General features: G+C 39.1%; 1 protein-coding gene across 3 annotated transcripts in view; it reads right to left on the bottom strand.

Annotated features, from left to right (window-relative positions):
- The window catches only part of DPP6 (dipeptidyl peptidase like 6), a 1,805,197-nt gene that overhangs the window by 150,490 nt on the left and 1,639,403 nt on the right, over nucleotides 1–15,304 (bottom strand). For all 3 annotated transcript variants that reach the window (XM_073581572.1, XM_073581570.1, XM_073581571.1), the window contains exons 9-10: nucleotides 13,624–13,778; nucleotides 10,534–10,631 (exon numbers count right to left, since the gene is read on the bottom strand). In XM_073581572.1, the coding sequence (XP_073437673.1) occupies nucleotides 10,534–10,631; nucleotides 13,624–13,778 (253 nt within the window). The remainder of the gene's footprint in view (nucleotides 1–10,533; nucleotides 10,632–13,623; nucleotides 13,779–15,304) is intronic.

The following is a 15,304-nucleotide window of genomic DNA, read 5'->3' as shown; positions in this document are numbered from 1 at the left end:
CTTCTTGTGCCTATCTCAACCGCAACTGAGCGAGTACAAAACCCTACAGCATATACACAAATAGTGGTTTTACTATGGCTTTGTTCTCCTGCTCCCATTGGCAAAGGCTAAAATGGGTGTGGGTTGAAAAACATGAACACCTTATTAGCTCAGTGAAGAACGTTGCAACAGCAAAATATACAAAACTAAAAAAACTTAGAAAAAAGAGAATATAGGAAATGTGCTTGAGAAACTGACAATCTTTTTTTAAAAGTTAGGAAGTTATAGGGCCATTAGAAAAAAAAATGTTAGATTGTGGGATATATCTTTTACAGCCCAAACTGATAGACAAAAGAACATTTGCCTTATGTAACAGAATTTGCCTTAAGTAACATATACAGCCTGACGAATAATATGATTTTAAACATTTTTCCTTGTGATGCCTCTTTCTGCTCCAAATGGTGTCAGACTGCCTGCCCTTCTCAATTAAAGGTAAGTTGTAAAGGGGATTTAACCTAATAATGTAATAGGAGCGTATTATCAGACTTCCAATATTGTTTTTAATCATACCTTTATTTCACCTAATTATTAGTGAATTGTGACAAAAAACAATGTTTAATCCCGACCCTTGTGTACCCGGACTGGTTTGAAAGCACCGCCGATCCTCCCTGAATTTCACTTGTATCATGCCCACAGTGGCATGATTGATAATGGGAATGGAAAAGGGAAGCTTTTGTGATTTGTGTTTTTATCAAATAAATTCAAGGGTGCAACTAGAGCAGAACAGAAAACCTTTTAGAAGCAACAAATGTATCCATAATATTTTCTACTTTATTTAACCAGTATCGCCCATTTCATTATGCCACTTTACATAGGACAGCGCTAGGAATGATGATGATTACATTTTTGGGAAAAACTCAAAATCGTCCGGTAGCTTTGTCTCCGGACCACCGATAAATAACACTAGTGCTTACAAGGAACTCTGATTAGTTTTATTTAATAAGCTTGCACTCGGAGTCAGTGCTGATTGATCATTCAGGACTGGGTGCACGATTCAAGTGCGAACCGGAGTCTGAGATTCCTGCACAAGCTGACATTTCTGATTAAAAGATGAATGTGCTGCTCTGCTAATGGAAACAGGCGAGACCAATGCTGCAAAGTTTATGTATCAACATAAGTAAATGTCGGGTTTGATCCATTGCTCTGCTGTTATGCGTTGTAGGGTAGGAATGATAATACGGACATTTGCTTGATTACTGAAGTAGGATAATAGGCAATGCTGATTAATCCAGTGTCACATGGAAATACAATAAGACTGGAAACTATGCTGAATATCTTATGGCAGTAGATTCTTATTTATGATTTTCTGGAATGCAAAAGATTATATTTTAATTCTCAATTTATATAGCAGCAATAAATTATGTGTCGGCAGCAGGCTTGTAAAAAAAATATCTTTATGTGTAAATTATAGCAAATATGTATACAATGTGTGGTTATGGGGTGCATCACAGTGTAGGGGGCATCATACTGTGTAGATGGGAATTGTTGGGGAGTTATACTCTGCGGGGGACTGTGAAAGTATGTTAGCAATTGGAATCATCATATTGTGTGTAAGGAGCTATGGGAGCATTATACAGTGTGTGGGGATAAGGTAACATCACACTGTATGTGGAGGCTGGGGTGGCATTATACTGTGTGGATGAGACTGTGGAGGAATCATAATGTGGATGAATTTGGAATCATTATACTGTGTGAGGGGCTGTGAGGGCATCAGACTTGTGGGAGCTATAGGGGCAACATACCATGTGCAAGGGGCTGTGGGAGCTATCATAATGTATGTGGGGAACTGTGGACACTATACTACACTATACTGTGTGTAGGAGGCTGTGAGGACATTAGACCATGTGCGAATGCTGTGGTGGCATCATTCTGTGTAGGGGGCTGTGGGGGCATTATATTGTTTGGAGAGCTGTGGGGGCCATTTTATTGCATGGGAGGCTGTGTGGACATTATACAGTGTAGGAGTACTGTTGGGGTATCATATTGTATGTGAGAGGCTGTTGAGACATTGTATTGTATGTGAGGGCATTAAATTTGGGGGGAACATCATAATGGGGGGGCAGTGGGCATCTTCATGAGTACCATACTGTGTGGGGGACTATGGGGGCATTATACTGTTTGGAAGGAATGTACTTTCAGAACATCGTACTATGAATGGGGCCAAAATGGTCATCATATTGTTTGTTGGGCACTGTAGGGGCCATGAAAGTGATGTTGTATTCTGTAGGGTCACTAATGGGTTTCATTTACAGCAATAGTTCTGTGTGGACAAATGTAAAGGGCTGGGTGAGGTTATGGAAGTGGCTTAGCGTATAATGAACATTGCTGTGGCACTACTCTGTCAGTATGTGTCCCACTTTTATAGATTTAAAGGTTGGAAGGGTTAGTTTACATCATAAACAAATATAAGCAAATTTAAAGACAGGAGGTAAAATACCGTTTGATCATATTAAAATAAGTTCACAGGAAAGACAGATTTTGGGCAGTTTGGTATTACGATTAGTCCCAACCACAGCAGAGGAATAAAGTAACAGGAAAAACACCAGGAGAAAAAGGAGACATAAAAGCAACACACCAAATTTCAGAAAATAAGTCAAACTTATTCAGCCAAGCTTCAGATTCAGGCAACATTTCAGCTCTTCCATGGAGCCACTTTCACTGCTTAAAAAAGGACGCTGAACGTCTTGGAAGCTTTGGTGAATAAATAGCGCTATTTCTGAAGTTTGGAGTGTTGGTCTTCTTTCTTTGGTATCCTGGGATTTGACTTGGTCCTTCAATGGCTTGCACCAATCCGTGGGTTTTCTATAGTGCTGCATACTCTCTTCTCTTTTGGGAATAATACCAGGATTTATACTAAAAACCAGGCTTGCTAGACATATAAGGTAAAACCAGTGGAATATGCACAAGTAATCAGGATGAAGTAGTTTTGGTACAAAAACCACCAAATTGCCCACCATATGTCTTTCTTTGTGGACTTTTTTTTAAGGCATGATCATACAATACGCAATCCCTATATTCCTAATAGATATTCAACAAAACTTACATTTTTTATGATCTAAATTGGTCCTTTGCGTAAGGATTCTTTGGATAGTTCCGTAAATTGTTTGATATAATAGGTTATGAGTTTTTTCCGGGCATAAAATATTGAAGGAGACCTAGCTTTAGGAATGACCATCAATATTAGATCAGATGGGGTTTGAGATAGATGGAATGAGACACCGAGCTGCGTGATTAGCTGTATACGGCAGTGCTGCATGCTGTTGACATGAAGCCAAAACAGAGACACAAGAAGTGACCCAGAGCCGGTGATGGACTCGGATGGGTGAGTACCTGCTCCATTTGTTATTTTAAGCATTTTACAAAAGTGTTTTGAGGTTCCATTTTCTTGAAAATAGAAAAGCCCTTTAAATCGTTGCAGGGTTCCCTTACCACGCCATTATCAAGCAAGAGAAGGGAGAACTGGTTTGAGTGTTTTTTGGGGGGGTATGCTAAAAGTGACACACTATGTACATTTCCTGCAAAAAATGTATGGAAGAAAAGCTATGCAATGTTTTGACTTTTCCAGCCAGAAGAAAGCTGTATCAAATAAGTTTGGTTAGCATCAGTCATCCATAGATATTAGCATTTTTTTTAGACAATTTTGTTACCGGCAGGCTCCAGTCATATAAATATATGCAAATATACAATGAAACTGCCTTGACTAAACTACATACGGAATTAAATAAATGCCTCGTCACACTGATGCTGCATTTTCATGAGAACAGTTTCCCTTACACAAGTGCAAAGCAATGTCTAAGCCTCTCTGCTTAAGTTGTCGGGAGAATTCAGCTGTCAGACTCGGTGCCCTCTGAAGATTTCAGTCTGAATTGATTAATTTCACTTTCCCATTTAAAGAACGGAGAGGAAAATGGTGCAGCCTTAATGAATATATGTACATTTCAATTGAATGAGACCGCCGCTGACCCGTATTTTACTGTAATGAGTGTGAATGGAAGGCATTAAGTGGACCCGAAGAACTGATTTAGTAATTGAAATGCACTGCTTATCATAAATTAGAATTTTTTTCAGTGCAGAAAAAAAAAACATTCACTGGTTCCCTGGAAGCCGAAAAAATACATAAAATAGAATAAATAAATAACTTATTAAACAGCTCTGATACATTCTAATATAGGTCACAACTTGGCTTGCAGCGTATGATCACAGATATATTGTCGTCTAATTTACTGCTGCTTTTAGCGTGGAAAGCACAGTTTTCTCGATTGAAAGTAATATAAATAAACAAAAATGAAATGACGCAAAATCTAATAAAAATGCCATATGACTTCATGCTATAGACGAGACGCTCTGGATATCTGCAGTAATGAGTCTTGTCATGCAAAATCCCAATAAATAAGGTGGGACATGTTGCTGTATATAGAAAGTGTGAAGATATTCTGTGTCTGAATATATGCAGAGAGAAGGAGCTGTGTTACATGTGAGGATGTGGCAATCTTCGTCTTTATATATAAATGATATTCAACTCCAAAATAAAAAATTAACTAAAACATTTGTCCTAAGATGACTCCCCCAGTTCTTCCTTACTGGGTCGGTGGGGGGAGGTAAAAGAAAAGAGAAATTAAATGGGCAATAAGTCCTAGCCAGCTCACCAACCACCACTGGAGCACGGAACCTTGTACGGACTTGACGTATCAACTGGAAAAGAGAAGGGCGTTCCAGCTCCTAGGAGCTGGAACGCCCTTCTCTTTTCCAGTTGGGGGAGGTCCCTTCTTGTTTGATTGACAGATCACTCCAGCAGCATTTTTGTGCTGATAGCCCGATAGCCGGTTTGTGAGCCAGCTTTGCCTCTGCAGCATCGCAGGAGCTAACTGTATGCTCTAGTGACCCCACCCAGCTTCAGAGCAGCTCTTACAAGCTCATCAATGTTCATGTTCAGCCATCGTTGCTAGACTGCAGCACCAATTAGATAGTAAACCATAAACAATAATATAAAAAAGACTCAGATCTTGAGAACGGAGAAGAATTTTAATATCTAGCAATTGCAATGTTGCTTGTTTTTACAAGCACTGTGCAATTTTACCCATCTTAGATGGAAATATCGCTTTCAAGGGAATTTACGACCATGTGATTAATTATCTGGGAAAATTGGGGCCAATTACTATGGCTGACAATATATTCTACGGGATGCATCAGGCACCATTTTGATGCAGCAAATACATGTCTTGTGCTCATACGGCTACCAAAAAAAGCCAATTTTGCTGTACCGGAGTCAGAGATGATATAGAAAAAATGGCCACAATTGCTCAGTTGATTTTGTTTTGTGATCCTTCTCATAAATCAAACATTACGAAGAGTCTAAGGGGCTACTTCGACCATTGAGTGCCCTTTATTGTTTACAAGAAACAATGATCATTCCTATAGGCAGATGTGCCTGGTATCACAGATTGTACTATTCACCTGTAGGAGACTGAATGGGAAAAGCTGAAGTACCAGGGACAGTCTCCTGTATGGAGAAGCGGCCGTGCCTGTATAAACAATGAAGAAGTCCAGTGAAGTGACTGAGTTGCTCCGTCTAGCTGGTATTGTTACACAGAAACAGTGGTTTGTTCCTATGGGTATCTGTGCCTGGTACCACAATTTGTACTATTCACTTGTATGTGACTCAATAGGAAAAATTTCACTACAGACACGGCAGACACAGTAGTCCATAGGGAAATGTGACTGTGCCCATACATACAATGAAGAAGACTCTGAACACCAAACTCACTTTATTGTAATGATTGGTGAAAAGTAAGAAAATGGAGATCAGCTGATCTCCATTTTCTTACTTTTCACCAATCATTACAATAAAGTGAGTTTGGTGTTCAGAGTCTTCTTCATTGTGTGTATGGGCATCATTCTCATAACAATGTTATATCATTGTGATGTTGTAGATCCATTCAATTTTATAGAAAAAACCCCAGAGCGACTATTTCTTCAGTCAGCAATGCCCGATATCCCAGAAAGGAAGTATTGTTTATTTCAAGTGCCATTATATGTATACACTGTATACTACTTTATGTTACGCTTCATATAATTTGTATATTTTTCTGATTGTTTAATCTTTTTTAATAACTAGTGAGTGGAGCAACATGTTTTGCTTATGTGATGGGGTTTCACCACCCTCTGACGGATAAGTGTCCCAACCAATAGGAAGTCCAACATTAAAAGGGGTTATCCACTCCTAGGATAAACCCTTCTTTAACTAACTGTTAGGCCTCGAAAAAAATGAAAAAACCTATACTCATCTCCCGTGCTGACGCCTTTCCCACGGTATCAGCACTCGTAGTCCCGATGCTCTCATGCATTGTTGTGACACGTGACGCCAGCACCCAATCAGAACCGGTGTCACTGTCCTCGCCTTCATACAGACTGAACATGAAGAGGAAGTCAAAGATCAGCTGCAGACTTCCTCTTCATGTTCAATCCGAACAAAGGTGGGGATAGTGACGTCAGCGCTAACTGGGCACAGGGCACCACATGTAACAACACAACAAGAGAGCTCCGGGACCATGACTGCTGATGTCGCTGGAACAGTGCCGGCACGGGAAGTGAAGTTTTTTCATTTTGTCCAGGCCAAAGATTGAATTCAAAAAGGTGTTTTCCTTGTCGTGGATAACCCCTTTAAGAGCAAGGCAGCACCCCAGATCAAATGCAAAAGTAAATCATAATCCACAAAGATGTGACTTTCCGCAATTTCTTAGCTTTTATCAAGATGTAGCCCAAATTTGTGGAACATAATACACTTTATTTTTGCATTTGATCAGGAGTGCCTCTTATATTATATACGGAGTGTTTTTTTTTTTATTAAGGTTTTCAATTTTTGTGATTTATTTATTTTTTAATTCTATTTATTTTTGTGCTTTCCTTCCAGTCCAAGGCCAAAACTGAAGGTGATTTTGATTTTCGGAGCTCATTCAAGCAGTCAACTATACTTAAATGTGGTCATCATAAATGTCATTTTAATCTCAGCTTGGGTATGACGGATGGCTGTTCTATATCTTACATAGGGATATTTCTTTATGTAATGCTCATAAATAATAAAATGACAACGCAAAGAAATTGATCTGGAAAGAATGATTCAGGTTGTGCCGTCAGACAGTCATGAAGCTCATTGAACAAAAGGCTGGTTTACTTCTGATGTCCCTGACTATGCAATATACTTAGAAATACATAATCGGTCGACTCGGCTTATGTGTTCCAACGTCAACTTGAGTAATTAGTGCTCTAATTCACTGCTCAACTACAAAATTGTAAATTGAACAAATGTAGCTTATTCTTATAAAGTAGATTTGATGCTACTAAAAATGAAAATGACTGGTAAAATTGAGAATTTGCTCTAGTTTTTATTTTATAAGTGTTGATCGTGGAGAATTGTAATGCAGCAAATGTAAGGAAGCAAAGACATTTTTTCATATTAGGCTGACAATATCCGGGGAGAAAAACACTTCAGCCTGGTACAAAAAATTTACAAAATGAACCATTGGTTGATTCTAAGAAAATTTTACTCTCTCCACTACACATCAAACTAGGACTAATGAAAAACTTTGTAAAGATTATGTAACAAGAAAGTAATGGGTTCAAGTATTTGACATCAAACTTTCCTTGATTGCTGTGGCGGCCAAAAAAAACAACAAAAAAAGGTAATTCTGGTGTTCCAATTTTTTTTCTCATTATACTGCTTACCTGTAGGATGAATTTACTTTATATTTGGATAGAGTGGACATTTCTGAATGCAGCGATATCAAATATGTGTTTTTTTCTATGTTTTATTTTCAATGGGGCAGAATACTACTGGACAATCAAGAGAGACGCTTCCCAGCTACATTACAAGCGGCAGGTCAAGAGAAAGAGCCCATCTTGAAATTGCAATAAAATAAATAAAAATGTGTGAAAGGTTTTTGCAAATTTCATCTTGCAATTGTGTATTCCATTAATTTCATTGCCTCACAACTCCTATTTTTAATGATTTAGCGATATGGTAATATTCTGTTCTTTTATAGTCATAGAAATGGAAAGAATCTCATTAGAATGCATTTACAAAGAAATCATGAAAATTTGTTGAGCAGTGTTATTTACATTGGGCTCATTTATCAAAACTTTCCAGAGCTGTCTGTTAGATATCAGGCTGAATTTCTTTAGGCTATGTGCACATGTAGTTTGGAGAGCTGCGGATTTGTCCCCGCGGATTTGTAAAAAGTCCTGCGGTTTACCTGCGGATTAGCCCTGCGGTTTCACACCTCACAATGGAGAAGGTGTGAAACCGCAGCGGAATCCGCACAAAGAATTGACATGCTGCGGATTGTAACCCGCAGCAAATCCTCGCAGAAAAATCCGCAGCATGTGCACAGCGTTTTTGGTTTGACCATTGAAAACAATGGTACTGGACAACGCAGCAGGAACTGCTGCGGAGCCGCAGGACCAGAAACGCTGCAGATCTGCAGCAGAATCCGCAGCGTGTGCACATAGCCTAAAGGGGTTGCCCACTTTAAGGAAAGTGACTTTCAGCCCCAAGGCCCTGGACTGCTGGGTTCCTCTTAAACTTGTTCCTGCAACAACCTCACTGTTCTTCATCCCACTCTAACTAACTCACCCCAGGAAGTGCCTCAACTAACATTACACTGGCCCCTCCTACTCACAAATCGCCTATTGCCTTAACTAGTTCTCATCCTAACTCAATCTAATCTCCTTATCTACAGTAGCAGCTCTGCAGAGGCAGAAGGCATACACTACTCAGTCAGTGATTGGTTACAGTGGTGATGCCCGCTGTTGACATGACATCACTGCTGCAGCCAAAACATTGAAACCGGAGCAGCTGCAGACAGCCGTCGCAGAAACCAGGGAGAGTGAGTAATTGCTGTTATCGTTCTTTTATACAATTTAAAGCATTTCCTGATCTGAACTCACAACTTTATGTGTGCCTAGTCAGTCAAGGCATTGTGGTCCAGATATGAACCATGAAGTACTACTGCCCGAGCCTGGCCTTGGGCCTCATTCAGAAGTTTGTGAGACATGTACATGTTCTGTGTTTTTCATTGATCGAATACGTACAGATTATAATCTATTGGGCTTTTCACATGTCCGTGGGTTTTTTGAGAATCGAGTGGTTCCCAAAAAATGACGGCGACATGTCCATTTTTGGTCCGATATATTGATCAAAATTACCCATAAATTCAACGGCTCTGTGAAAATCATGGACAGCACACGTATGGCATTCTCCTCCACCTATGTATGCACCGATGCAGATAGCAATTGATAGAAGAGGTAATCCTGAAGAAGTTGAATACTTCAAAACACGTTGATAATTGGCATCCTTTATCCTTTCTACAGATCAGCGCAGAATTAACCTATTTGTTTCTCCACTACCTACACTTTCATCTCCTTGAGGGTCTGCAGCAGCCTCAAGCGTTATCAGTGGTTTTGTGCACACAACCCCACCAGGTGAGCACAATTGTGCAATTCTTTTAACATTGTTACCCAGATAAGTCCCTACTTGTGCTTTGTCTTTCTCCAGTCCATTCTCCCTCTGACCCAATCCAGGATTAGCATATCTGGCATGCAAAACACCAGCTCTCTTGGTGAATTTGACAAATTGGATATGGCCATGTCCCTGTCCCACTCCAGCTCCTTCCCAGCTACACCCATTTTGTCACATTTGCTTCAAACTAGCAGGAAAATGCCAAAATTCGCTAAATTTTTGCGCAATGGGAAGTTGCACAAAACTTTTGCGGCTTTTCAAAATGTTTTATCCCAGAATTCTGGAGTAAAAGATTTGAAAAATGGGTGCCTTAATTCCCAGTCATTGTTTTTCATGGTATATTTTCTCTAAAAGCCCTGAGAGTTTCAGAGTAAATCAGACGCCTGCAATAACCTAGTCAGTGTCTGATCTGTGCTGCTCGTGTTTTAAAGTAGTACTTCTATATTTATTCAATGTGGTTACCTTGCACAACAAGTGCCTCTTCTACATTAATACAGATAATAGGATGATATACTGTATATATACATACATACATACATATAATGTACCTAAAAATGTATGGCCATACAGTGGTAGTCAATTTCATCCTCTAGAATTCAGACCTTGTCACAGTTTGCAGAATGTACGCTGGATCACTGAGTTAGATAATTGCTCTTGGATAGCATATATAGAGTTGTCCTGCTGGCAATGTAAGAGTTATATGGGCTTAATCTGCAATGTGCAGGAGGAATATGACCAATATATACACAGTATACTGTATGTTCCTGTGTAAATAGAGGATCAAGACACTTATTGCTCTACCAGAATCATACAATCAGTGCAGTTTTTTGCATCACTGAGGTTTATGTTACCCAATATTATTAATATCCTTGAAGAACATGTTCTACTTTCTTGCTTTCCGGTTCTTTGATGTAAGTCAGAATATGAATGAAAAGGACACATATTCTCTATGAAGTGAGCAGTTGTCCAGTCTACTGTACCTCATTCTTTGATCATCAGGGGGTGTCATTTCCACGTGGTGAAGCGGCCCATTCAAGTTAACAACATGTAAGGTGACAACTGGATTCTCAAAGCCAGCCTAAAACATGAAATACCGAACAATCATAAAGTTTATGCTTTTATCATTTCAAATGCATTAAATCTGAGTGTACAGTGTGTACAATGCCAACCAGACTTCAGATAGATGGGCCAAACGGGAAGAAACATGGCTTCATTATACATGGTAGGAAATGAATATATGTATGAAACACCTGCTAGAAAACTCAGTGCTCGTAGTGTCCACATAAATCCTGTGTTAGCACCATTTCTTACATATATCTCACCAGCAAAATATCCCATATATATGGATGAGCTGTATGTATATTCGGCAAACTCTTATGTTTACATGATGGATTTTTCCATTTACAGATTTGAAATCCACATTGTAGAAAAAAAAATTAGGAAATGACATGTCACTTCTTATTTTACCCATTGACATGAATAAGAAGTTTTATTCAAAGAGTGTTTCAAGCTGTGGATTTTAGAGCAGAACTTACTTCAAAAGCCAAGTAAAAATACTCCATGTGAATATGATTAGGTTTACAAAGAAGTCAAAAGCCTATACATACCACAGATGCAACACACATTGCTGCAATGGCTACCTTGGAGATAAGCAGCTAAGCCTTGGTTGGTCCCATTCCTACTACTATTTAATGGGAAGAACCTGTACGGAACTCCCTTCATCCAGACTAACTGAATTGTTGGCACCAAAAGGCCGGAACAAATTTAAAGGGGTTGTACAGAATGTATTGCCTATTCATTGGGACCCCCACTGATTGAGAGAATGGTTCTCTAAAGAGCCCCAGGTGGATGGAGTAGTGGTCAATCATATGCACCTCCTCCATTCATTCTCTATGGGATTACCGGAGATAGTCAAGCGCTGGACTTCAATGGTCTTCGATACTTCCTTTAAGAATGAATAGATGGAGGGAGGTGAGAAAATCAACCACATCTGGCTCTTCACAGCACCGGTTTTCGGGATCAGTAGAGATCTCAGGGGCCAGACCCCCAGCAATTGAGCAGTTAGCTGTTATCCTTTGGATAGGAGATGAATCATGTTTGGAATTTATCTCCTTTAGCAGGGTTGTTCCATCAACTACATCTATAGCATATCAACAGTCTATGTCCGATAGATTCCCACCGCTCAGCAATATATGTTCTACTGTGAAGAGATGTACAGGAGCTGATTGAGCATTTTCTCAAACACACTTAATACAAACTTTTTGAAGGTCTTTCCAAATGACGTTTTTTGTGATGCAGCAGCAATAGAAGCTTGTGAATGATCCATCTCGCTGTACTGTGAGTTTATGACACTGAACCTCCCAGCTCTTCACACCGCTACACATAACTGCTGCTCACATCTCTTACCGACAGATGTGTCTCATGCACAAGCCACCCAGGGACTGGTGTTCTACACATCAATGTAAATGTATGAAAGTCTTGTAAGCAAAATACATGCTGCGTGTCAGTGACTATGTCATAGTAAAGAGGGACGAGGGGAGGCTTTGTTATTTCATGCTTATCAGCTGGAAGACATTTGTTTTTTTGACATATTCTAAGGAAATAATGCAGCAGTAGAGATGAGGGATTCGAATCTAAACAAATGGAATTCATTTACAATTTTGCAAACTGTGGATTCAAGCGAATCAAAACTTTGGGCAATCCACTTCATGTGAATCGAGCAAAATGATGGTAGGATGGCTGTCATTTTTTGAAATCAGTAATTCCAATATATAATCATTTTATGTTTATACTGGGCAATTAGGTTTATAACACTATTTTAATATAGTGCTTCTGACAAAATAAAAAATATATATTATTTATCTTTTATTTTACGCAAAGTAACCCCAATCAGACTGCACTTTTTTTTACACAAATATCAGAAAGTCTGTGCCCTTTGTAATAATGCTTAACTGTAGATAACAAGAAGAAAGTTCTAATTTGTTTTTACATATTTTTATTTATTTTTTTATTTATACTGACAGAATTCAGACATATTGGCCTTGATTCATCAAAACAATTTTGCCACAATTCTGGTATAAATTGCTTTGAAAAGTTGCAAAACTTTTGCAAAGCTCGTGGTTGCACAAAAATGTATGCAACTCTTGGCATTTTCACATCAGTTTTTCCCAGTTCTGAAAAATAGGCATAGCTAGGGAGGGATGGGAGGCGCGGTGAGGGTGTGACACCACAGCTCATCTAATTTGTGACAAGCTATAGCATTCCTTATGCCAGAAATCTTACTCCTGTCAGGGGACTAGAGTAAGATTTGTGACGAGGTGCATGTCACTCATCATATGCTCCTGAATCATTAACAGGCATGTGCCTCTTTATGAATCAGGAGAGTCTGACTCCAACTCACCACCTTATGAAGACTGGCAAGAAAGTTGCCAGTAATGATGAATCAGGGTCTATGTACTACACATTTAGGTACAGTTTTTGGACTCAAAGGTTTGATAGTAGACAGCAATTCTTGTGAAGTTGATTTAAAATAGATAGATAGATTGATAGATGTGAGATATATAATCAGTGTTTTGTTTGTGCAGTTTGCTGTACATGTATTTAGCTAATAAATAAATAATTGAAAAAAATGGCATCCTCCCTATTTTTTAATAACCAGCTAAGGGAGAGCAGACAGCTGTGAGCTGGTCTCATTATGCTGGGAAGGGGCTAATAACCATGGACCTTCCTTGCCTATTAAAATTAGCTCACAGCTCTCTGATTTGCCTTTGCTGGTTATTAAACATAGGGGACCCTAAAAAATGGTGTAGGGTCCCCCACACTGCAAAGGGAAAGCAGACAATGTACCAGGAGTGGACTATTATCAAAGTGTATTCTAGTGGACCCAAGTTTAGATACAGCTTTTGGCCTCAAAGATTTGATAATAGACACCAGTTCTTGTGAAGTTGATTTAAAAAAACAAAACCTAATTGGTATAGCTGTAATCATGATCTAAATATAAAATAGATAAATAGATATGTATTCAGATATTCAGTTTTATTGCAGACATTGAAATCTGACATGTATCTTACCTTTGGATAATGATAGTTTTTCACCGTTGGGTAGATTGATCCTGTATACACAGGGATTTCCATAGTGGGGACTTTGGTATCATTGATTGTTGTATATGCTAGTCTGGCGCCATCTAGAGCCCACCAGTGGGCAATGTGAGTTTTAAATATTTCCTCTGCAAAGAAAAAATAAAAAAAAAACAGGTTTATATCAAATTGCAAAAAAAGTAATTTCATTAAAATAATAAAAGAAAATAATGAAATGAACATTGCTTATATATGAGACATTTTTATGTATTCAATAATACCAGCAAAGAAAAGACAGTTTTCAATCAAAAAGGTTGTCTCACATTAACCCCTTATTAACAATTAAGCTGTTTTTTTATTAATTGCAGTGGGATTGTCCTCTGAAAATCCTCAGCTTTCAGTTTCAACTGGTCATACATGAAAAATTAAACATAAACTAAGCAAAGGAATGGTTGGTCAAAAGGTGACCAAACTGATCCAACTGAGGGACAATTTTTATTAGCAACTTGCAACTCTGAATAATTGAGGGGGTCCTTCTACTACAATGCCAAGACCACGTCCTATTATCTCATTACTAGAAGGAGGGTTTAAAAGGTGGGAAATTTTCTTCTCAGTGATTGTCACCAGGACCCATGCTTCCTATCATTAATAATGTTATTAATAGGGTTTTTTTTCTAAAATATCCAGTTATCCCCTTTTTAATATACTAGGGGATATTTTGCTGATTTCTTGGGGTATGACCTCTGGGACTCTAAGCTATCCCAAGAATACTGTTCGGGAACCGTGAGAAGGTAGTTCTGTTTTCAGTAGAGATCTCCTGCTTGGCTTCTGCGCTTTTCCTTGTCAATGGGAATGGTGGAAACAGCTGAATATGGTACTTGGCTTTGGCAGTCCCATAGAAAGTCCCATAGACAATTAATGGAGAGGCTGTAGACCATGCACACTGCATTCAAGACAAGGGCACCTTAGAGCTTGGTTCCGGAGGTTCCAGTGCCCAATTCCCGGGACCCAGAGGGTCCAAGCAGTCAAACACCCAGCGATCAGCAAGTCAAGGGTGGATATGTCATTGTTGCAACATCTGCGGCAAAATAAGGGGTCCAAGAGGTAAGGAGACCCCAATCCTACTGCCAGTGCAGCAAATCACTTCAGTCACAGACACATTATTGGCCTGTTCTTGTACCGTGACCCTCTTCTGTCTGTGTCCACCCCAGCAGCTAGTCATTCCTTATCTTGCTATATTGTGAAAACTCCTTTAAGTTCAGAAATTTCAGACTTATTTTCTACTGTTACCTTTCAATGGCTATGAATATATGGGAGCTCAGTGCTGCAGATTATTGAAAATTATCGAAAGGTTCTACATTTTAGCTTTCAGGGAATTTGCGTAAGGTGATAATAATAAACACTCAGGAGCTCCACAGCAAGATTTGGAATAGAGTCTTCTAATCTTTTTGTTTGATCATGGCCGGATCGCAACTAAGAGAAGTTAGACAAGTCATCATTTTGGTTATAATAATGGTCATCATCATCATCACAATCAGTCATCAGCAACAGAAATAAAATGTGAAGCTCCTATGCCCCAATCCAAAACCTACTCTATGTCTTCCTATAATGTTGCATTGCCTCTGGGCCCCTCAAGCACCAGGGCTCAGGTGTGACCCGAGCTACCTGTGCACCC

This window comes from Dendrobates tinctorius, unplaced genomic scaffold, assembly GCF_039654945.1.
Source record: "Dendrobates tinctorius isolate UK_male_01 unplaced genomic scaffold, ASM3965494v1 ptg000070l, whole genome shotgun sequence".
NCBI lineage: Eukaryota > Metazoa > Chordata > Amphibia > Anura > Dendrobatidae > Dendrobates > Dendrobates tinctorius.
This window is presented reverse-complemented; position numbering and strand designations above follow the sequence as displayed.